General features: G+C 43.5%; 2 protein-coding genes and 1 long non-coding RNA gene across 4 annotated transcripts; 1 reads left to right on the top strand and 2 right to left on the bottom strand.

Annotated features, from left to right (window-relative positions):
* Positions 1–1167: 1167 nt before the first annotated feature.
* On the top strand, positions 1168–23749 carry tstd2 (thiosulfate sulfurtransferase like domain containing 2). 2 transcript variants are annotated; one of them, XM_078101951.1, is made up of 18 exons: positions 1168–2734; positions 5998–6156; positions 6276–6498; positions 6866–6942; positions 7352–7489; positions 7811–7927; positions 8158–8310; positions 8392–8549; positions 8763–8866; positions 19765–19874; positions 20411–20700; positions 20839–20947; positions 21067–21186; positions 21588–21693; positions 21847–21962; positions 22046–22204; positions 22298–22436; positions 22511–23749. In XM_078101951.1, exons 1-18 carry the CDS (start codon positions 2561–2563, stop codon positions 22714–22716), a joined length of 2658 nt encoding a protein of 885 aa, XP_077958077.1. In that variant the 5' UTR covers positions 1168–2560; the 3' UTR covers positions 22717–23749. The 2 variants fall into 2 exon arrangements, with proteins under 2 accessions (XP_077958077.1, XP_077958076.1); XM_078101950.1 differs by having other exon boundaries at positions 19744–19874.
* ncbp1 (nuclear cap binding protein subunit 1) lies at positions 12371–19480 on the bottom strand. Its single transcript, XM_040174073.2, has 23 exons — positions 19247–19480; positions 18223–18311; positions 17835–17935; positions 17597–17753; positions 17411–17518; positions 17042–17163; positions 16892–16961; positions 16510–16725; positions 16310–16407; positions 16162–16225; positions 15969–16079; positions 15695–15759; positions 15548–15610; positions 15387–15461; positions 15136–15239; positions 14830–14952; positions 14637–14739; positions 14257–14350; positions 14066–14169; positions 13829–13946; positions 13594–13737; positions 12994–13107; positions 12371–12909 (listed from the first exon to the last, which is right to left on the bottom strand). Exons 1-23 carry the CDS (start codon positions 19281–19283, stop codon positions 12796–12798), a joined length of 2394 nt encoding a protein of 797 aa, XP_040030007.1. The 5' UTR covers positions 19284–19480; the 3' UTR covers positions 12371–12795.
* On the bottom strand, positions 19897–21914 carry LOC144406285 (uncharacterized). The gene is made up of 2 exons (XR_013467520.1): positions 21783–21914; positions 19897–20987 (listed from the first exon to the last, which is right to left on the bottom strand). It is a non-coding gene; the product is annotated as an uncharacterized LOC144406285 (long non-coding RNA).
* Positions 23750–24926: the final 1177 nt, after the last annotated feature.

Raw genomic sequence — 24926 nt, 5'->3', positions numbered from 1 at the left:
TCACGCATTTTGCTGTCAGCCGCCATAATCAGCTAATTCATTATTATGGTCTTTATGTGCGGTCAAGGTGACCTCTGACCTCCAAAACAGATTGGTCAAAGCGGATTCATGCCAAATCTCAAGAAATTCCCCTGAGACGGGTCCTCTGAAAACATGGAGCCTCCGGCTGCAGAGTGAATGTCTTCTGTTATTTGCATTTTCTATTTTCTGTACTGATGTTGATGCAAAGGAAAAAGCTGAAATATCACATGGACACAAGTGTTTAAACCCTGTGACGTCTGAAGTTCAGCTCAGGCTCCTTCCCTTTCACTTGATTACATTTGAGCTGCTTCTACACCTTGATTGGAGTCAACCTGGGGTAAATGCACAGGATGATTGGACAGGGTTCAGAGAGCTACACGTCTATATGATGCATGCGATGCATATGAGAAGCCACAGACAGGATGGTGAGGAGGCGCCGGGTTTAAGGAAAGGTTGCCACAATAGTTTTGTATTACTTTTACATTGGAACAACCAGCTCTAAAGACAAATAAAATGCCGCTTGCAATTTGCATGAAAAGCCTCTCCGACCGTGAGAATCAAGATGCTTGAGAGAGAATCAGAGAGGTTTGGCTTCCACGTACAGGTGGGAGTGATTTTCGGCAGCGGGGACTGTGGGTCTAGTCCCCACAGCTGGGGGAAAAGGTGAATGGAGCCAAGTAGATATATGTCCTGGATTAAAAAAAAAAAACCCTGGTCCACATCGTCAGAATCCCCAGACTCTGAGGAAGGTCGAGCGTTCGACCGGACAATGACCCAAAAGTACAACGTCGCCACAACACACGAGAGGCTCGTGGACAACTTGAGCCCAACCGACCATAAGCAAACTATTTCATCCGAAATGATGGAGCTCAAGAAGATCTGCAGAGAAGAACGACGGAAAATCCCTTGAGCGTCACGGCCAAGATGTCTGGAGTATATGTGGTTGATGCCAAAGGAGCTTCAACTAAAGATCCCAGTGACATAAATGCCAGGTTTCAGTTTTCTCGCTTTTTAATAGCTCAATTATCATTTATGTTTTAACCATTTCAACAACCTGGAGATTCTCGATAAACAACATGTATTAATCGAAAAATATTTCCTCTGATTTCAACTTAACAAATCAAGATTGTCTTTTTCTTTAAAAAAAGGTTGTGATTTATTGAGATCATGAAAAAGTACTACTCCAACAGTAGTAACATGCATCATTACTATGACCATTATTATTTTTTAAATTAAAGTTATAGTGGCAGTTCATGTGTATCGCTGACAATACACAAACGGCCAAAATAAAAGAGTTTCACTTTTCACTGAGTGTAACTTTCGTTTCATAGATTTCGTGAAAATCCTGACGTGGTGTAAGAGACTCCGAAGGGTTGAAGAAGGAGGCGGGAGTTGTGATGTTGTTCCCGGTGGCCTTTGAAAAGTTTAAGAAGTGAAGACCTCTCACTCCCTTCTTTTTACCAGGTACAAAAAGGAACCTTTTTCAAGCCAGACAATAACAGTTAATTTCAGCGTTTTATTATTTACCAATGCAACTTCAGAGCATAATTAAGAGCATGACTCTAACCGGCAGTTATCAGAGTCATGTTTGATACAAAAGTGCAAATGGCAACCAGATATTCCCTTTGCGTATTTGGCCTACATAGTTCAGTGTTTAATTTTAAGACACTTCTAATTTGTTTGTGTATTATTATTGTATTCTACTTCCTATACTTTCACTGATCTACATTTCAGCTCGAAATGAAAGAATGTTGTCCTCTACGCTCCTTGGTTGCACGCGGCCTTCCTTTCGCACACATGTTGGCGGGACAGCTCATGAGCTTTTTAAAATGTGCAGACCAGATTTTCTTATACTTTTGTTGAACCCCAATTGCACGATACTAGCGATCCCTTCTTTTAACCTTTAAAGTTGTTTTTTGTGCAGCAATATCTTATCTATCTTGCAAGCCAATCAGAGTAGACTGGAATTTTTCTGGAGGGAGACTCAAGGAGGCAAAGACAAAGTGTTGAGATACGAGATAAACCACTGGTCACTGATGTTCTCAGAAAAACCCAAATGACACAAATTAACTGAAAATAAGGGCGATAAGAGTCCTTCTTCTACCAACAGCCACACGTTGTCATGCTTGACATTTTGTATTTGCAAGTGATTCGTGCCTAAAAACTACGGGAGTCGTTGGCATAGACGTGTTTATCCCGGGCCGTGGTTTTAAGGGCAGAGGTGCTCATCTTGACCAGAGAAGATCTTTGATGTGTGGTACAGTGAGACGCTCGTGAATCATAAAGACATTTCGCCCCGCCGTTAAATTTTCCCGGTGTCCGTTTACTTCGTGACGCTTCAAGAGACAACACAATGGATTTACAGCGTTTTGTTTTAACGATTAAAACCGTTTTTTTTTGTTGGTAGTAGTGAAAAACAACAACTTTGAATGCCTCAGTCACTTGTGCAGTGTAGCTAACGCGGCTAGCTGACGTTAGCTACAGTAGACGTTAACTTTGCTAGCTGAACCGGCAAACTTGGGCAACGCCGAAAATACCGATGGAGGATGCTGCCGGTCCCGACACCGAGGTCCAGACGGTGTCCTCCTCGGTTTCCTCCCCGGTTCCGAGGACACCAGACGCCGAGCTGAAGAAACTTTTGTCCTTTAAAGTCTACAAGAGGAGGTGGTTCGTCCTGTTGGTCCTGTGTTTGTTAAACTGCTCCAACGCCACGGTGAGATGTTAGCGTTAAGTAACGTTAGAGTTAACTCCACGGTCAACCACGGCTAACTAACGTTAGTTAAAGTTCATTTAAGTCAGCTAAACACCAACTGCGAGAAACTTTAGTTTTCAGGGAAAAAGTTGTTTTTGCGGGTCGTCAAGATGCGGGGATGCAGAAATAATGTTCAATAATTAATATTGACCTTGATTAGCATTAAAACCCAAATGTCGCAAACTAAAATTTAAAGTTTAAACCTTTAACTTTTAAATAATCAGATTCTGTAGTTTAGTAAAAAAATAACAACAGTGTAGCAATACTGTTACAAGTGTAATGCTTGTGTTCTTGTAAAACACACACACACAAAACAAAATGGTTAGTGAATGAATAATATATAAATCAATGCAAGTAAATTTTGCAAAATGGCTCATTTTAGAATAATGTATTATCATTATGATTGGATCATAATGAGTTATGCAGTCATGTACATTCATCACCAATGTCACAGTTTAGAAATTACTTGATGTGGATAAATCGTTATGATTCATTTTTGTTTCATATTTTGTATTCATAAACAGATGCTGTAAAAAGAAGAATATTCCCAAATTTCCCAAGTTCAGAATTGTACTTAAGTGCCGTACTTGATTACGTAAAAATTACGTACTTATATTTCTCATACAAAATGTAAAGCCTTTGGGGCCTTTTAAAAGGTTATTGATAATATCTCCACTTAAAGAACTCCTCATGCACACAATAGTATCTGCCGCTTAAATGATAGTTTAAGTGACAGCTCCCTCAGATATCTGAAAATGCTTTTCCAGAGATGGATGGAGAATACAGAAGCGGGGGGGGGGGGGGGGGGGGGGGGGCAGATATGTTTGAACCGGAGCGGTGCTGGTAGACGACATGTGGGGCCTCCTCGTGTGTGCCGGATCTGATATAAATCCCCGCGGGTGTTGTCATTGAATATTGAGTGGGCTCCCGTGGGACTGGTCCTCTCTCTGTGGGAGCTTTTGTTTCCACGGGGCCGCTGTTCCCTGCTCACAAAGGAGGCTCAGCTGGCCGACGATCATCCACGATGTGGCAAATAACAGCTGACGAGGCGGTCTGACATCAATCACTTTGGGTTTTTGTCCTGTTGATCAGATTTAGGAGGAGTTGTGAGAGGCATGTGTGTCAGTGTCCATCCACAAAAAGCTGCTCGGTATGGGGGAAGACTTTAATGTAAGACCGGACACTTCATTTAAAAGAGTTAAAGATATAACTCGTAAAGGTTGATGAAATCCACTCCCCATTAGGCTTTTAAATACACTCTCAATTAACATAAGCTTGTTTTGAACGGTATTAATATTTGATCAGACTGATTTTATTTATTTATTAAGATATTTGGTGTTTGTTTTGTGTTGTGACACATTGTTGGAAAGAATCCATTTTTTTGTGATAATTGAAAGTGTTTTTTGCCCTTAACTGAAACTTGAGGGTTATATTCTCCCTTGATACTCACCGATGACGCTAAGGCTCACTTCCAGGGGAAGTACCATATGTATATTAAATATTATATATATAGTATTTAAAAGAATAACATTTTTTTTGTCAAATAACATGTTTATAGCGTTACATAAATGTGTAGCCACATATTCCCGGACTAAAGTCTTTTGATTATCTTAGCAGCTTACATGTTGGTTAAAAATAAATAAATCTATTCTGTTATAACGTTTGAATACCTTTTTTAATAGTATTTTGTAGTCCGTTCATTTGCTCGCATTGCTCTTGAGACCAATATTTGATATTTTCAAAATGTGTTGAAACTGGATAGCTTTCATAGAATGAAATATATATATATCATACACGCCGAGAAGCATTGAAGCCTGATTCTTTCCACACTACCGTACAAGAAGAGGAGGAATGTGTGAACGTTTTAAACCCCATAGGAGACAGGACCGCCATTGTGTGAGTTCAGCTCAGCTGACCCGCTTACGTTCCCTCTGCATGAAGGAGGTTTTCTTTATTGTCCAGCTGCTGCTGCCTTTGTGCTTGCAGCGTTTAGTTTAGCAGCTGATTTTACAAGCTTCTCTCCAGACGAGTGCGATCGACTTTACATGAGATCTTTGGTTCTAGTGTGTGACTTGCTTTTAGATCCATGAAACAAATCCGATTGGCCGGCAAAGTCTTCATCACTGCAGCTACGTGGTTCCTGCACATTGCATGTTTACAAGATGTATTTATTGGCTCTGTAGTGACTGAGAGTACAAGTGTTTTCATTGTAGTTTAAATGTGCGTTGAATGAAGAGTGGTTAAGCAGTACAAAATATAGATATTTAGGTTTTTAGATGCTTGTTCTTGCATTTAATTTGAGTCTCAGTTTGAAGTAAACCGTAGATTAATTTATTGTGGATTGAAGGATGAATCTCTTCTTCCTCTGCTGCCAAAGAGATACTTTCTCATTCAGTCACATGTTGGAAAAACTAGATGTCGACACCCAGAAACGCAGGTATACGAGCCCAGAAGTGCAGAATGCAGCCGGGTTAACAGGTTCTCCTCCGCCAAGGGACAAACTAGTTCACATGACATTCAGGAGATAACGTAACTGCAGCGGCATCGTCTGACTTAAAGGCATCAATAGCCAAAGATGTTTGCAAAGTATTGATGTGGAATTTTAAACCTTTGTTATTATTTAGTTTTTTTCTCAATGTATTGTTCGGAATGCCGCTTTACACTAAACCTTTTACATCTAAATCTGAGCAGTGAAAACAATACATTAGTAGTCCTGCATTTAAGTTTGTCTTAAATAAAAGGACACCACAAAGAGACTTGTTTGTCTGTTTGTGTGTTTGTTCGGTAGCATGAAAATGTCCAAACCATTTCTCTCTCACATGAGCCGAGCAAGTTGAGCCATTTCCTCTTTGTGTCCAGGTCACATGACTGTTTCAAAAGGAGTGACAGAAAGAAGAAAAACTGAAAAATGTAATTTTGCTGCTAACTTGTAATAAACATATTTTATGAAATTAGATAACGTCTTGCAGATTTAAAAAATGGTGTGTGTATATATATATATTTTTTTAAGAAAATAAGATTTGAATCATATCCTTATTATGTAACATTTGCATATTAAGCCAGAATCAAAGTATTTCATAATTAAAGCCGCCCCTCCTGTACAATAATATAATTTGGTATAATATATCTGTACCTCAAATTCATATCACAGGCTCTAAGAACTGATTCTATTATTAAATAACGCAGCTCAAGTTTTGAACAAATCTCCACACGTGTTTTCCCAGTTATGGCTGACCTTTGCACCAGTAGCAGACCAGTCCGCCAAGTTCCTGGGGGCCTCTCTGGAGCAAATCAACTGGTTGTCCCTGGTCTACATGGTGGTGGCCATCCCGCTCAGCTTCGGGACCACGTGGATGCTGGACACCCTCGGGCTGCGGACCACGGTAAGGGTTAATCCCTCACGGAGCAGCTCATATTCGGACATATTGTACCCACACAAAATGACAGCAGAATGTCTCACTCTGCTGCGGCATTGTGACCCGACGCCCTCTTCCCTCTGCAGCTGATTCTGGGAGCCTGGCTCAACATGGCCGGGGCTCTGCTGCGCTTCTTAGGGGCCTTCGTGCAGAAGGGGCCGGCTTTTCCACTCAAGTACCTGTTGGTGATGTGCGGCCAGACCCTCGGCGCCCTGGCTCAGCCCCTCATCATCTTCGCCCCCACCAAGATGGCGGCCCTTTGGTTCCCTGAGCACCAGCGCGCCATCGCCAACACCATGGCCTCCATGTGTGAGTGATCTACCTTCTGGGAAAACAGCCATACACACCAGACACACCGGGGTTTATTGTTTGAGCTTCTCCTGAACGTCTGTGTGTCCACCTCAGTTTTGTGGGCTTTGCAGTGTCGCTCTTTGAAGTTGTTGCAATTGTAACTTATCAACAGTGCAACAGCGATTGATTTTGCGCCTCATGTCGGACTCCACGAGCACAAGATGCCTGAATCTATGTTAATTAACATCTTTGTAACAAACCATTGGCTGGACTATTCTTGTTTGGTATCTATTTCACACGATTCTGTCTCTGAGAGCACAGAGTGACTTTTCATTTCAATAAGCTGAGAGTAACCCTCTGCTCCACTTCTCCTTTCCCTCCTCAGCCAATCCTCTGGGCATCCTTGTCGCCAGCCTCTCGTCCCCCCTGATTGCTGAAACACCTGAACGCATCCCGTACCTGGTAAGCTCAACTGACTGGGATCAGGTTGTAGATGCAAACCGGTAGCTCAGCTGAATAGTTTCAGCCTCTTTTTCATGTACTCCTTTGGTTTTAACTGTTGGAACCAAATAGTCAATCTCTAGCAGAGGTATAAATAATAATCTGTAATGTCTTGAATTTCACTGGGATCCTTTCTGTCACCGTCCACTGAAAGGAAAAAGATATCAGCTGACCTAGAATTGGAGGATTCCCACGGGGCATTGTGGGATTGCAGCAGCTGATGTAGAAAACTGCAGCAGCCGAACTCTGGCTCTGTGGCAGCTCACCTGCTAATGATGATAAATGGTCTTTGATTTTAGGTGTTAACCTCCATTCATCATCACATTACCTGTGTGTGTGTGTGTGTGTGTGTGTTTCATCCCTCCTCCAGCTGCTTGTGTACGCGGTCCCGGCATGCATCATCTGTGTCCTAGCAACGGTGGGGATGCGGAGCAGCTCGCCCCCCACGCCGCCGTCAGCCAGTGCCGATTCCTCCAGCTCCGAGCCGTTCTTTAAGGGGATCAAATTGGTGAGAGGGGCATTGGGAGGGGTTGGAAATCTGCCTGATGCAGATTCCAGAGGGATTTGGTAGTTTTGCTCTTCAGTTTAGTCTTTGATGACCTGTCAACGACAATATCCCATAGTTCTGTACAGTTCTTCTTAACGCTCGTCAGCGGTCCTGCCGGGTCGGATTCTTGGGGTACCAGATGACATCATGCAGGTTCAGCAGAACCTCCTTCAGCTCAGACTCCAGAAGAGACCAGTCCACCAGGCACTGCCTTGTTAGATATTATCCAATGACTAAAAGTATCCTGACCTTTGGACTCTCATCCCACATCTGTCTCCTCAGCTGCTGACGAACCGGGCCTACTTGGTGCTGCTGCTGTGCTTCGGGTCGGGCATCGCCGTGTTCACCTGCTTCTCCACGCTGCTGGAGCAGATCCTCTGCGTGCAGGGGTACACCAACGTAAGTTACATCGGGAGGACGATGGAGGAACAGTGAGGTGTTAAACCTGACCAAGTGGTTTGAAACGAGCAGTTAAAGACACAGGCTGCATATTTGCAGTCTAAAAGCAAAGACTAAATACATTTGATTATTAACTTCATAAATGCATGAATAACCGTGTTGACAGAACAGAAATGTACAAAGATACAATCATCCTGGATGACTTTAATCACCACCTCTCGCCGCCGCAGACTTTCGCCGGCGTTTGCGGCGCCCTCTTCATCGTGTCCGGCATCGTGGGCGCCATCCTCCTCGGCGTCTACGTCGACAAGACCAAGAGGTTTATAGAAGCGACGAAGATCAACATGAGCTTGAGCGCGCTGTCGTGTATCGCCTTCTCCGTGGTGAGGAAGGAAGGAAGCGGTTCCAGGAAGAACTGCAGGCGACGGGAAAATGCTCACAGGTCTTTGTTCTCCTCCTCTCAGGTGGCTCTGATGCAGCAGCAGAAAGTCGCCGTGGCCGTCGTCTGCTCTCTTTTCGGCTTTTTTGGTTTCTCCATCTACCCGGTTGCCATGGAGCTGTCGGTGGAGTGTTCATACCCGGTCGGAGAGGCCACGTCGGCCGGGCTCGTCTTCGTGTCGGGGTACTGATGACTTCTGTCCGGTGTTTTTATTTCTGCTCAACAGTTTGACTGGCGCAAAAAGGAAAAGAACTGTTTTTGTATGAAATGCGAAACAAGCAGTTTATTATGTAACACAAGAAAAATCTCAAAGTCAGAACAAAAACAATATGCAGTATTTCATCTGACTGTACTCATTGTGTCGTCTCCACTAATCACACCTGTGATCCTCTACAGACAGATCCAGTCGGTTCTCTACATCGTCCTCCTTCAGGCTTTGACCAAACGCCTTGCCGACTCTCCTCTGTCCACCTGTGGGGACGCTGTCCTGAGCTGGAAGGGTAGGTGTACAATTTGTTTCTAAGAAAAGTAAAACTTCTACTTGCACCACATTCCACAGTCGGTCCTTCTTCAGCGTGCTGACGGAGGGGACCTGCTGGGGGATGTTGACATGAAGTCGTAGCTTTAACAGGCAGTCGTACCTTTGATACAGAGATACATTACATTACATGTCATTTAGCTGACACTTTTATCCGAAGCCACTTAAAACAAATGCATTTTAACCATAAGGATACAAACTCACAAGAACAAGAAACAAGCAAGTGCAATTTCATTAAATAAGCCGGATATACAACTTTCTATAGATATGACCCATTATAAGTACAATTTAAGTGCTGCAATTTGTTAGTCTTTTTAGTTGAGGCATAGTCTGAAGAGTTGTGTCTTTAGTTTGCGGCAGAAGATGTAAAGGCGTCAAGTCGTCAACATAAAGTCGTACCATTGACACAGAGTCGTACATTTGAAACAAAGTCGTACATTTGAAACAAAGTCGTACCTTTGAAACAGAGTCGTACCTTTGACACAAAGTCGTACATTTGAAACAAAGTCGTACCTTTGAAACAGAGTTGAGCCTTCGACACAGACGCGTACCTTTGACACAGAGTCGTACCTTTGACACAAAGTCGTACATTTGAAACAAACAGTCGTACCTTTGACACAGAGTCGTACCTTTGACACAAAGTCGTACATTTGAAACAAAGTCGTACCTTTGAAACAAACAGTCGTACCTTTGACACAGAGTCGTACCTTTGAAACAGAGTCGTACCTTTGACACAGAGTCGTACCTTTGACACAGAGTCGTACCTTTGATACAAAGTCGTACATTTGAAACAGAGTCGTACCTTTGAAACAAACAGTCGTACCTTTGACACAGAGTCGTACCTTTGACACAGAGTCGTACCTTTGACACAGAGTCGTACCTTTGATACAAAGTCGTACATTTGAAACAGAGTCGTACCTTTGAAACAAACAGTCGTACCTTTGACACAGAGTCGTACCTTTGAAACAGAGTCGTACCTTTGATACAAAGTCGTACCTTTGAAACAGAGTCGTACCTTTGACACAGAGTCGTACCTTTGGAACAAACAGTCGTACCTTTGACACAGAGTCGTACCTTTGACACAAAGTCGTACATTTGAAACAAAGTCGTACCTTTGAAACAGAGTCGTACCTTTGAAACAGAGTCGTACCTTTGAAACAGAGTCGTACCTTTGACACAGAGTCGTACCTTTGACACCGAGTCGTACCTTTGGAACAAACAGTCGTACCTTTGACACAGAGTCGTACCTTTGACACAAAGTCGTCCATTTGAAACAGAGTCGTACCTTTTAACCTCCCCTCAGTGCCGATGATGGTGATGGCCGGGCTCTGCGCTTTCTTCACCTGCTGCTTTGTGATCTTCTTCCACACCCGATACCGGCGGCTGGAGGCCGAGGAGCGGGCGGTGTACGGGACCGGGCGGAGAGAGACCCCGACCACCTCCGAAAGCGCACCGAGCGTGAAGGCGTGAGACAGAGGGAATTGTGGGTGTTATCAAACCTGCGGTTTTGTGTCTTTGGTACGAAGTAGAACCTCGGAATCAAGATTTTTATTTATTTTTATTCCGGGGGCCAAAATCTGGGGGCCATCTACCAGATTGGTTCAAAAACAGGTTGGAATATTTTTAAACGTTATATGTTTCCCAAAACCTTGTCTTTATATACATTGTACCATATCTAAGTACAAATATCGAGCAAAGGAAACATCAATTTTGGGATGTTTTTCCTCTCCCAAAAATTTTCATAGTAATACTATAGTAAAAAGGTCTTATTATTACCCCGTTAAGATTCCTTCCCTTCTCAAAAGAAATCATACAACTTCTATTCAAACTATTTATAAAGATCTTTGCAATTATACCATTGAAAAAAATCTTTTTAAATTGAAATATAAATCTCAGGGTTGGGGGGACAGCTACTTCCCAAAGAAAGTACACTAGATGTTTAATATATTTAGCTTATCACTATCTAATTTAATATGTTGGGTTTAAATAGACCAGAACATATTCTTAGCAAATGTCTGTGTCTGAATTCTTAATCGTTTCGTTAAACGTGGTTTCTTGTTGTGGGACAGCCCTTTGAACAAATTTGGTATGATGCCCCATATAGCAGATTTGCCATTCAATGTGTTGCTATTCTTTTAAACAAAATCTTTATAATATTCTAGAAAAGGGGCGTGAATGAACTCAGCCAGCTTCATTTAAATATACATATATGCATTTTTTATTTTTACACAAAATAATTTCTTGAGAGCACATCTGTGGGAACAAGATATCCTGGAGAACATTCCCACACTGATCATGTCTTTGAGATTTGAATGAAGGAGAACTCGATGCAGCTCCACCGCTCTGGATAAATGCATTGTTTCTGCTCGGGGAACCCTTTCACATCCCTAAAAAAACATTCATGGCCGTGTTGCACTAAGGCGCAGAGGATAACTGGACTTTCTGCTGCTGATCATGAGCACATGATTGTTGTACTACAAACCACTATGAACACAGTGTAGTAACTGCTGGTTATCTGAGAGCTCCGTTGAGTCATCTGTGATGAACTACTGGTCCCAGCTAATAAACCAAATCAGAGTAACACTATTGGTCTTCAAGGTGATAAATACCACCAATAACAATAACCAATAGCATTTAACTAATGACTTCAGTTGAAGGACTGCTTAGAGGACGTGGAAGCCTTGAAGAGTTTATTTTATAGAGATGTGTGCAATAAACAGCGATGATTGCTGTTCATGGTAGATGTTTATTACCGTACGAAAAATCCTTCTAGTGAAGGCAACTAAAGCACAACTGATTTTTATATTGCACAGATATTTGTGCTGAACGACTTGGGAAACTAGGAGGAAATGAATGAAGTGGAGGTGTCTGACCTCAGATCTTACATGTGTAAATATGAGAACTATTTCTTCTCAAGTGTTTCTGATTACTGACGCTGTTTCGTTTTTCAATACCTTACGAATGACAATAAAATGTTACCTCAAGGATCTCTTTTTTAGTCCTCAATGAGAAGATGAGGTTAAGTAGGGAGATCTTTCATGTTCTTAATACGATTTCCTTATTCCTCGTATTTTGAAAGCTGTTCAACCAGAGGAGCAGAACATCAGCAGGCTGTTAACCTTTAATAAACAACTATGTATGAAGCCAAAATACCGAAACACCTGCTGGTTCAAACTTTTAAAAATGCTAGAATCTTTGGTTAAAAAGGTAATACAAGATTCATATTACAGACATTTAAAAATGTTGATAGATGCATTATTAGTTTCATTTAAAGACAAGAAGAAGGAAAAGTTGTCGTGTATCAGTATTGCTAAGTTCTATGAACTTATTCCAGTGATGCTCAAAGGGACTTCTTTCAAATGATCACACGTCATCCAACCACTCTGCCCTTTTGGATTCCATCATCCAGAATAAATTAAGCCAGAGGGGAAGATGATTGAGTGGCACAAAATTATGCAAACAAGCAGGCGGTTAAAGACTTTTTAATTCCAATTCCAGGTAAAACAAATATAAAAAAAAGTAGAGCGCTGCGCAGGCGACCGGAAGCCTCTCCGCCTGCCCTCCTTCATCCTGCGGCCTTATGGACTCAGATCGTTTTTTTAAAAGACCCATTCATAAGAATACGAGCAGGATGTAACAATGAAAACAGAATTTAAAAATACCAAAGCAAAAAACTAAAAACTAAAAAAATACTACAGAAAAATGAATGACACACAGGATTCGAATTCCTATTTTTGGAAGTCCTCAACGCCGACCAATCAAATGGCACCAAACACAGAAAAAAAACAAGAAAAAAAAAACTGAAATGAGGGTATTCTTGATGCAAGAGCTGGTAGTTTCTAAGTACACATTTCATCCAATTACATGTGCCTGTGTGTGTGTGTGTGTGTCTCAGAGCTGCAGGGCACAGAACTGCTGGTACACGGCCAGGATGTGTGGGTCGAGCTCTGCGGTGAACAGCAGGTTCTCCAGGGTTCCCATGTACTGCTGGATGGTCACATGGTGCTGCGGGGCGAAGAGATGCACAGGCGTCATTCACACAATTCTTTGTGTTACTGCAGCTTGTGTGTGTCTGTGCATGTGTCTTACCATGAGGAAGACCTGCTGCAGCCGCTCGATGCAGTTCTTGTACCACGGCGTGCTGATCTCCACGCTGCCCGTCTCACAGCGAACCAGATGCTCTGTTAGCAGCATGATGAACCGCTGAGGGAGCACAAACGTTCATTTAACCCACAGCTAACCGTCCAAATTACTGCAGTCCAACAATTGGGAGATTCTCTGACTACAGTGATATAGTCTCGCCGTTTATCATAATATGCTCACGAGTACTTTTTTGTTGATGTGGTTCCTTTGAAAAAGGAAAGAAAGTTCTCATACAAATTATGTTCTCGTAAATTATTAATAATTATTATATTATTATAATAATAATAATTAATAATTAGAATCTTAGAAAATACCCACGTTTCTTTCTCTAACTCAGAGTACTGCCGCCCTCTCACGGCTTTCTATTAAATACATTATTTTATTGATATATATGTGGACCTAAAGCTTTAAAGTTTGTGAAGATTGTCTAGAAACATGTCTAGAAGAACAATGCTAATGCTTCTATACGCTATCTTCCATGCTCCTCGTATATCTCCCCACGTATATTAACTCTTGTTCCCCGGTCACCGTGGGAACAGCGGCTACCTGGAAGATGACGAGGAAGAGGTTCTTCTGTTCGCTCTGAGCCGACTCCACCTTTTCCTGCAGCCTCTCGATCTGCTCCTCCAGCTGACCCTCCTCGTCCTCGCTGTTCTTGTCCATGTCCTCCTCGTCTCCGCTGTCCTTCTGCTGCTTAACAAAACACAGACATTGAGCCCCTCCCATCACACACTCACCGACCTGGAATCATCTTAAAAATCACCGTGGCGGGTGAAGTTACCCTCTTGTGCTGCTGTTTCTCCAGTTTGTCCTTGGCCTCCTCCAACTCCTGCTGGATCTTCTGGACGTGCTTGTTCATCTTTCGGATGGTTGAGTGCAGAATCTCCCACACAAAGAGTCTGGGAGGGTTTTTTTTCAAATCAAGTTTAGAATAAGCTACATTGGGGAAGACAATGTTTAGCATACCTGTCTAAGTGAACCACCCCCCTCCGCCCTCCCTGCCCGTTTCAGGTCTCACCTGGTGAACTCGTGAGCCATATCCTGAGAGAAGAGCCAGTTGGCCACCGCAGCACAGTCCACGATCTGGGTCCGGATCATTTTGTCCACGAGCACCGCGATCATCTGCGACGCAGCGGAGAGACGCGCCACGTTTGAACCCAAATGTCCACATTTTAATGTGTTTGCACATCCGCACCGGTGACGGCGTACCTGCGGGTGATTCCTCCACACTTCGTACACCACCTTGAGGATGTGCAGCTTCCCCTCGTCCCGCTCCGTCAGGGCCTTCAGGATCTCGTGGAACCTGGCGGAGTCGGAGGCAGGTGATGAGAGCGGGACTCATTCCCTTCAAAGCCCGGATGACACAAGCGACTTTTGAAGCCTCCTAAAACAGTTTCACATCTGCTTCTTTGGAAGGTTTGAGCAGCTTGTTTCTTTGCTGCTGAAGACGTGCGTCAGACCTACTCGCGTTTTTATAGAGGTAAATGAACATTTTTTATCAAATACATTTTAAGGGATAAACAGGAAGTCAACCGATAAAACAGAAACGGTATGAAGCCAAAGTAAAAGTGGTCGTTCTGTAAACGTACTTTCCGAGAGCGCTGAAGGAGTGGCTGAAGGATTTGGCGGCCAGGTGAAGGAGAGTCTGCAGGAACACGTCGATCTTCAGGGGGTTGAAGCTCTCGCCCTCATCTGAGGAGACAAACGAGGATTTCTCTACAAAAACATACAAAAAAACCAGGCCTGGAGTGATGAACTAGAGTAGTGAAATAGGAAACCGACCGTCGTCATCCTCCTGGTTGGGGTTGGGCACTTCTTTGAGGATGGCCAGGATCTCCTCGTTGGTCGCTCGGTTCTTTATGGCGTTTCCTACAGTGATGGATGCTGGGTAACCTGGTAACGAAGCTGTGAGGCAGGAAAGACGTATTTACATCTACACTTATATTTTATACCATCTGCTTGTTACAGAGGAAGCGGTTGATCGATTCAAGGCCTAAACAGAAAATAAATAAATATCCTAAATGCATGAAAACTATTAGAATGTACACACACGTACGTGTGTGTGTGTGTGTGTACAAGTGTTCTTACAAGCGCTCTCATCTTCGTATTTGTAAATAAAGTTGGGTTCAGCTGGGATGAGTGCTGCGAAGGTTGCAGGGACGATGTCCACCATCCGCTGATGGTATGAAAGCCTGCAGGAACACGGAGCAAACGCAGCACTTTAGTTCAACCAGACGCTTCCGGATTAAAAAGATCAAAGAAATAAATTATGGGAAATGCATCAAAGTTTGGACTAACTAAAGAAAACGCTGCTTCTTGGGGAGACAGCAAGTGAATACCTCATACTCTTCTCCAGGACCTCTTTGACAAACTTGGGTTTGGGCTTCTCTGGATCCACAGTCAGGCAGTCGGACCTTTGCAGAGGACACAAGATCAGTCCGTTAATATCAATAACCAGCTGCCATGAAAGCTCCTCTCCGTCCACCACAGGATCACTCACCAGTCATCCCAGCTCCATCGGAACTGGAAGTTGCTCAAATGATGAGAAAACCAGTTGATTAGTCTGCAGATGAACAAAAGGAGAAATTGTAAGAGATCAATCAAGCTCTACTCCGTTGAGATGTTTCTCCATCTACCGTCTGCTTACCGGTCTATGCAGCTGGTGTTCATGGTGTCCAGTCTCATGTAGAGCATCTCTGTAGCTTGGGCCAGCTGGCAGGCGGGCGTTAAAGAAAAGGCTTTAAAACTTCACTGAAGCACATCATCACAGGGAAACAGAAACAAGCCGGAACAACGCAAGGCTAAAAGATAATATCGCGTTTAACCTCAGACCGTGTGTCTGAGTATTCTCACAAAATACATGAATTTCACAATTTCAATTCACTGCATCGGTGCTTCAGCAGAAATAGAATCAAGGATACCACTTGAGGCAACGAGCCCGGCTGCAGTTTGCAAAGCTCAATGAGCAGCGTGGTGTACATGACGTCGATGTGGGGCGGAGTTGGCAGCTGGAAAAGTTCTCCAAAGATCACCTGGGAAAAGGAAAATTGAGTAATAATTTAAAATCTGCCTTTCCCCCTCACGTCTCATCATGAAGCTTGAAGATCGCCGTACCTCCACGATGTGATAGTTAAGTGGGATCTTATTTTTCCCCGGATAGCTGAGTAACTGGGCAGCACTGAAAGAGTAAAAAGAAAAAAGGGAGACGAGTTAAAACATTTGATTCCGATTTGACAGACTTCTGAGGAAGCTCCTTGCCCACCATGTTTTCCTCTCCTTCCAGTGGGTCTGGATGATACAGTGCAGGTTCTCCTCGATGACAAATCTCTCCACAGAATGGCTGCCGGGCATAACGGGACCCTAAGCGTAAAGCACACAAACGTTTGTAGTACATCAGCGGATGCATCATTCCACCCAAAGCTGTTTATGTTTACTATATTTAAAAAGGACGCTGCGATCTACCTCGGGGGCGTCGGTGTAGTCGAACATGCGGAAGACGACCCGGGGCATCGGGTACTGGGCGTCGGGCATGTGGCCCGGTGGGGTGAAGGGCGGCAGGTTGTGCTGCAGGGCCTCGCACAGCACGCTGTCGAAGGCGATGTACGGACGAAGGATGTGGCGCTCCTGCCAGCGGTCTTTCTTCAGCTTCTGGATCTGGGCCCATAGGCAGTCCAGGTACTGCCGAAGGACACAGAGACAACGTGTGAGAGCGACGGACGCACATTGCACGCTCCTTCAAGTCATTGCAATTGTAGTAGAAAAAACAGCCGTCAATGACCGCCGTGGGTTGATCAGCCGTTTGTGTGTAAAGTGACTGGCCATGTTTATTGTTAGAATCTCTCACCTCCTCTTGTGGGTGGGGCTTTTCTGCGGTCCACACCTGCAGCATGGGGGCGTGCGCCTTCACTCGTCCTCTAGAAATCACAGAGGGACGTTAAGAAAGACACACCGAGAGCTATGAGAAATGAGCAAGAGGGCGAGGCGGCCGTCTCACTTGAGGTAGCCTTCGATCTGGCTGAAGAGTCGGTCCATCTCAGCGTCCTTCTTTTCGTAGAGCTCCTTGCCGACCCAAGGCAGACAGGACAGCACCATGTACACGAACCAGTCGGACCGGACCTGAGGAGGCAGAAACATGGCCGCTCGCTAGATCACACACGCGCCTCTCGGAGTGCTTCCCAGAATAATAAATATGGGTTGAGAATGTTATCTGGAATACCTTATGCCCAAACTCTAAATTTAATTTAGAATTCCACTCTACAACTCCTTCACTGCCACGACTGGGTTTTCAATTGATAAATAGTCTCTTTTATAGCTGAGGTGTATTAAACTGAATAGCGCAATCACCCCCCCCCCCCCCACGTACCTGAGGTACATCTTCCTCTTGAGTAACACTGATAAAGTTTTCGAACATGGCCACCATTGACGGTGCAGCGATCACATGGCAGTTGACCAAGTCTGACAGGAAACGTACCTAGAAAAAATAGAAAAAGAGTATAAAAAGTTTTTAAAGAAACTAAGTTGAAATGTATATTTAAAAAGTAATTCTTACCAAGTAAACAGCTTCATTGTACAAGTTGTTTTTCAGCGTCTCCTTGAGCTGCCTGATCATCGCCTCCACAAACTCGCCTCCGAAGTTGTAGTTGCGGGCGTTCAAGAGGCCAACTAGAGTTGTATACACGGTCAGCTTCTCGGGCAGGAGGCGGGCACTGTCGAGAAAACACAACGCAGTTTTTAAAAGAATGTGACAACACGGATTATTTCAAAAGTGAGAAGTGCTGTGAACTTACACACTGCATAAAATCCGCAGGATTTTGTTTTTGTAGTTTGGAAGATCGGCCTCCAACACGCCCGCCAGACCTTCCAAGTTGCTCTCCAGGGACGACGTACTCTGTGAAGAGAAATTAAAGGGTTTACAGTTCATCAAAAAGCAGAAAACACACAACACATCACGGCGGTCTGGCGATTGCCTTTGGAGATTAAGTGTGAACCGGAGTACGACAGTTGATGTAGGGCTCAATAGCTTGGAAATAGTATGACATTACATGTCATTTAGCTGACGCTTTTATCCAAAGCGACTTACGATAAGTGCATTCAACCATAGGGATACAAACTCAGAAGAGCAAGAAACGAGAAAGTGAAATTTCATCAAACATCTGACATGCCAGAGATCTTTACCTTCTCCCCCACTCGACATATTAGTGACTCCAGGCGGTCCTCAATTTCAATAGGCTCGGATGTTCTCCTCCTTTTATGCGGCTGACTTCCTATACGGGTAAATTAAACAATGAAATAATCACAGACAGGAATGAGAAACATCACATAGGGGGGACTCAAGAACACCCTAGAACTGCAACAAACAAATGGGATGTGTTTTATGATACATGGTGCAGTTTAAAATTGTGTGTTTTTAAATGGGCTCTCCACCAAATTAACAAACAAAGGCTGAGACAGTAGGTCACTATCAGGGTTATCAATCGACCCTGTATTATTACTATGTTAAATCTTCACCCATACTAGAGACCAAATGCCATCAAATCTAGGTCTCTATTGCATTGATTTAGTCCGTTATGAGTCCCAGTGATTTTTTTGAAATGCAACACTCAATTTCTGGAGCATTCATTTGAATATTTTAGCTGTTACGCATTTCAAATTGATTTAACTGGGATTCATGTTTTGTTATACATAGATTACATATCATGTATCCGATCATTTCAGAGCCACTGACTACTCGCTGATGACTGACGTTGTCCCTTTCAAAATGTAGGTACGGTTTTAGAGGGATTTTAAAAGTTAATCGATCGGCACGCTGTTAATCAACCATTTATCTGTGGATCAGAGGGAACGTGTGAAGCCTCTCAAGGTTAAATTAAAACCTGCTCTGGTGAATTCATATGATTCAAAACGATTGGTTGCCGCCCCCACTGTATCCACACGGTTTAACAGCAGCTAGCGGTAAACTCGCAGCCTTACCGGGTAACGTCAGTTTTGGCACAATTTCACGATTGCGAAACAAATACTAACGGATATTAACCGCGTATCACAAGAATACAACTCTGTAGTCCGGTCAATTATTGCGTCGATCATCATTGGCGTGAGTCCCCCAAGCGTGAGATTAAAATAGGCTAACGTTAGCTAGCCACCACTTGGTAGCCTAACGTCTGCAATAAGTTAGCTAGTAACGCATGTAACGTCCACTAACCCTCATTCTCGCTGTCGCTGTGACGTCTTCGGGACATTTTTTTCCAAACTCCACTTCGGTATGAACTTGAGATAATTCGACGAGGTAATTGATATGAAATGAACAATAAATCGGCCGAACAAGCTTCTATACCATTCAGCCTGGCCGCTGCTGGTAGAGGCGAAGAATAATAACGGTTGCGTTCAAGAGAAGCACATCCGGCTCAACCGGAAGGTGCACCGCTGTTTTACGTCCGATGTTTACCGCCCGGTTATTCTGCTCCACGTTTGTTGATCTATAACGTTACGTATAAATACGTGTTTAATGCACATATTGTTGGGTTTAAGAACTAATATGTAATATTGATCCAGATTAGGTCAAGACGAAGTGCTTTGGTGACGCATTACCTCTACGTGTTTAGACTGCGGAGTCAGCGCCTCACTATTTAGCTAAATACTGTTTGCTAGCTAACTAAGTTTATAGTCGTTTTAAAATAGTTTTTTTTTTAAACATGGCAGCGGATGATACACTTTGCGCAGAGTTCGTGGACTGGGATCTTGACACTTGGACCCGTGACGTTATTGGACTCAAACAGGAGAAACAACTGTCTGCCCCGCAGAGAAGGCGCTTCAACTTGTGCAGGAGGAAGGTGACTGACGACAGAAACGATGAAGATCTCACGCATGTTTAATGGTTTTACTTTGGCTTTCTGTACAGCACGTAACGTTACTACATTGAAACATAACGACACACAGCTGCGTTTCGTTGTGTTCAGGTACAGTAACACAACGCGGATTTAAGGAATGGATCATACCGTTTAGTTTCTGAATTATGCTCCACTTTAAGTACATTGATCATAATAATATTACAATTCAATATTTTTGATGTACAAAGTCAATAAAAAGTCATCTAAAGTAAAATGAAGTCATTTAGAAAAAGTCACTTAATTTTTTAAGTGACTTTTTTTTAATTGTTTAACTATTATGACTAATTAACCTCAATTTCCCCATTTTTTGGAGTCAGGAATGTAAGTGATTGTAACGTGATAACAGGATTATACAACACTATAAAATATACTTCTGACCTCGAAAATTGTTAATTTCTTTATATAACCTCCTTAATCCTACTACAGTTCTTTTTAGTAAACATCCCGCATCCTTGAATCCCACTTCTTTTTCTTCGCAGTCATTTTCTGCCTTCGTGGCGTCCAAGAGGGACGAGTGTCAGGATCAAGGAAGTCCGTCCTGGCGCTGCTGCGGCGAGACCTTCAAGCATCACTCTGCCTTCCACAAACACGCTGCCAGGACTCACAAGGCTGAAATAGGGCGGCTCACGCAGACCACATACGAGCGTTTGTTAAGCTGTCTACAGGAAGAAGCTGAAGCGCAGCAGCTGGACGAGCGTGAGGCCGAGCCGGCGGACGTTTCGACCTGGATTCCTGAAACTGCTCACATCTCCGAGGAGCAGCTTCGGAAGTACTGCTCAAATTTAGATGATCATGTCCTTGTATTGTTTTGAAGGGAAAATCCATCTTGAAGTTGTATAAACATGCATCATTTATAAACCATTGATTGTTGTTTCTAAATATATACCAATGTAATTCTTCTTGTCAGGGGTCCAGGCAAGGTTCTCCTCTATTATCGCTACTGCCAAGTGGAGGACCCACACGTCATCTGTGCCTGGCAGAAAGCTTTGTGCGAGAAGCTCCACCTAACTGGCAAGGTGAGTGGAGTGAAAGAGCTTCTGCATCCAAATTTGGAGACTGCAGACCAGAAAGGAGCAAACATGTAATTTAATGCAACTAAATTGAACTCAGAATATATAATGATCATCTCCTCCAGGTGAGGCTGGCGACTGAAGGCATCAATGGAACAGTTGGTGGAACCAACACGGCCACCCGGCTTTACATGGACGCGATGCGTGCGCACCCGCTCTTCAAGATGGAGGAGGAGGATTTTAAGGTCAGAATAAAGCCAAAAAGAAAAATCATCTTGGAGGACTATGTATGTATTTTTTTTAAAATGATTTCACTTGAAACTGTTATGTTAGCTTTTCATTTTACTTGTTAATTAAATGAGAAAATACCTATAAGTATCTACCCAGGATTATTCAGTAATAGGCTTTAAAGTGGTTATTTTAAATAGACCTTTTATTACAAGTCAGCATGTGAATATACCAAATGCCTTTTGATTCTTATTTATTTATACATATATATATATATATAAACCATGTTTTTGCATGAATAGGATCTTTTGTTTGAGTGTCCACAGATGAGTTTTAACCCTGTGTTGTCTGAGACAACATAGAATCATCTTATTATGTTTAAATGACAGTGTCTGTCTGCGTGTCTGTGTGTGTTCAGACAAGTGAAGGCGGCGCCGAGTGTTTTAAAGACATGACGGTTGGGGTCTATAAAGAAATCGTCCCAATGGGAATGGACCCTGATGTCCTTTCCTACCAGCTGGCAGGTACAGTTCCTATTGTGGCAGTACAAATAATCCCACCACTGCTACCAGTTCAACAAGTTATTTCTTTGAATCTTTAAATAAATGCTCACCGGTAGAGTTGTACAGGTGTTTGTGGTCATCGTGTAACTGTGAGGAATCGCTCTGTCCCCTCAGGAGTTCATTTGGAGCCGGAGGAGTTTCATGAAGAGGTGCAGGCTCTGTTGGCTGAAGGTGATGTGGGCAATGACACCGTCCTCCTGGATTGCCGCAACTTTTACGAGAGTAGAATTGTAAGAAATCAGTTTCAGTGTCATGACCATTGTGATGAGCGTCATATTCTGAACCCTGATTATTACCCCTCCCTCCCCCCCAGGGGCAGTTTACTCAGTGTTTGGCTCCCAGTATCCGTAAGTTCAGTTACTTCCCGGACTACGTCGACCAGAACCTGGATCTGTTCCGGGACAAGAAGGTGTTGATGTACTGCACGGGAGGGATCCGCTGTGAGCGCGGCTCCGCGTACCTCCGCTCCAAAGTAAGACGACTGGCTGTTGACGTGAGCTAAAGGGGCCGTTGTTTTTAAATGTGAAGCAGATTATGGGATGTACATTTTTATTTGTACTCGTAGGATGTTTGTAAAGAGGTCTACCAGCTGAAAGGTGGAATCCACAAGTATCTGGAGCGATTCCCAGAGGGCTTCTATCGAGGGAAACTTTTTGTGTTTGATGAACGCTACGCCATCTCCTCCAACGATGACGTCATCTCGGGTTAGTTTTTCAAGTTCAATAATATAAAGACATGGTTGAATACCTGCTAATATTCCGTTGCTGCCTCTGTTCAGACTGCAGGTACTGCGGATGTCCCTGGGACCGGTACCAACTCTGCTCCACCGAGTTCTGCTGCCAGCTGGTTCTGTCCTGTCCCGCCTGCAGACGGGACGGACGCACCGCCTGCTGCCCCACCTGCCGAACCAAAGGAGGGGCTTCGCACCGCAGAGAGGAGTGCGAGTGCACGGACGGACGTCCCAGAATCCCTCAGGATGCGTAGCGGCGGAGAGGACACCAGTGCTTGCAGACACAAAACAAGATGGAATTGCTGCTTAATAATCCCAATTCATAACTAGAATATGTTATATATATATATATATATATATATGTGTGTGTGTATGTGTGTGTGTGTGTGTGTATATATATATATGGAAGAAGGGGAGAAGGAGGACGTATTTGTTCTTTTGATTTGAGACAAATAGTCCTAAAAAATAAAAATGTGTACTTACTTATTTGAACATGTTAAGAATCTCTACTCGGGCCGAGTGACCTTGACTTCCTCCACCAAGAAGAGTCTCTCGGTTGAAGATGGAGGTCGTTTCTTATCTGTTTCCACTCGTAGCGGTGTCTTGGGGGGAGTGACCCCGACCTCCTCCTCCATCCAGAAGAGTCTCCGGTAGGAGGAAGGAGGTCGTTTTCTATCTGTTCTCACCTGTAGCGGTGTCTTGGTCTTCGTGACCCCGACCTCCTTCTCCACCAAGGAGGAAGAGGAAGGAGGTTGTTGGTGGGGTTCTTTGTAAGATAAACCTGTGAGATAAATCCGGGGGGATTCAAAATTCCTACATGTCCTTTCTGAGACAGGCGCGAGTGGACGGACCCTATTTTTGTAAACTGAGCGCTCCTCTAATTATATGTGTATATATATATATATATATAATCTAATCAACCAATCACATGGCAGTTGCTTCAATGCATTTAGGGGTGTGGTCCTGGTCACGACAATCTCCTGAACTCCAAACTGAATGTCAGAATGGGAAAGAAAGGTGATTTAAGCAATTTTGAGCGTGGCGTGGTTGTTGGTGCCAGGCGGGCCGGTCTGAGTATTTCACAATCTGCTCACTTACTGGGATTTTCACGCACAACCATTTCTAGGGTTTACAAAGAATGGTGTGAAAAGGGAAAAACATCCAGTATGCGGCAGTCCTGTGAGGGCGAAAATGCCTCGTTGATAGAGAGGTCAGAGGAGAATGGGCCGACTGATTCAAGCTGATAGAAGAGCAACTTTGACTGAAATAAACACTCGTTAGAACCGACGTATGCAGCAAAGCATTTGTGAAGCCACAACACGCACAACCTTGAGGCGGATGGGCTACAACAGCAGAAGACCCCACCGGGGACCACTCATCTCCACTACAAATAGGAAAAAGGACTCTACAATTTGCAAGAGCTCACCAAAGTTGGACAGTTGAAGACTGGAAAAATGTTTCCTGGTCTGATGAGTCTCGATTTCTGTTGAGACATTCAGATGGTTGAGTTAGAACTTGGCGTAATCAGAATGAGAACATGGATCCATCATGCCTTGTTACCACTGCGCAGGCTGGTGGTGGTGGTGTAATGGTGTGGGGGATGTTTTCCTGGAACACTTTAGGCCTCTTAATGCCAATTGGGCATCGTTTATATGCCACGGCATACCTGAGCATTGTTTCTGACCATGTCCATCCCTTTATGGCCACCATGTACCCATCCTCTGATGGCTACTTCCAGCAGGATGACGCACCGTGTCACAAAGCTCGAATCATTTCAAATTGGTTTCTTGAACATGACAATGAGTTCACTGTACGAAAATGGCCCCCACAGTCACCAGATCTCAACCCAATAGAACATCTTTGGGATTTGGGAGCTTTGTGCCCTGGATGTGCATCCCACAAATCTCCATCAACTGCAAGATGCTATCCTATCCATATGGGCCAACATTTCTAAAGAATGCTTTCAGCACCGTGTTGAATCAATGCCACGTAGAATTAAGGCAGTTCTGAAGGCGAAAGGGGGTCAAACACAGTATTAGTATGGTGTTCCTAATAATCCTTTAGGTGAGTGTACAAGGTATATTTTACAATACATGAAACTGCTATATTTAGTCTGTGGATCGCGGGAATTACAAATCGTATAAAATGAGATTAACAATATCCTTGATGTGTCTGCATGTAATGCATTTGTGTTGTGGACCCACATCGACCAAGGGTGGAACTCAACCAAAAAGAAAAAAGAGTGGGAAAAAAGAGTGGGTCAAAATTGAGCCGTAACACCATAGATGTTACAATAGTTAATAATATTAAAATAAAAAAATAAACAAAACAAATTTATTTGAGAGATGTGTTCTAATACCACTCAGAAATAGTCAGGTAACACAACAATCTTTAATTTATGTATATGATTCTCTTGAGGTTAATTTTACAATTTTTTTAAAATTGAAATCGAGGGGTCTACTGA

Source organism: Gasterosteus aculeatus, chromosome 4 (genome assembly GCF_964276395.1).
Source record: "Gasterosteus aculeatus chromosome 4, fGasAcu3.hap1.1, whole genome shotgun sequence".
Taxonomy (NCBI): domain Eukaryota; kingdom Metazoa; phylum Chordata; class Actinopteri; order Perciformes; family Gasterosteidae; genus Gasterosteus; species Gasterosteus aculeatus.
This window is presented reverse-complemented; position numbering and strand designations above follow the sequence as displayed.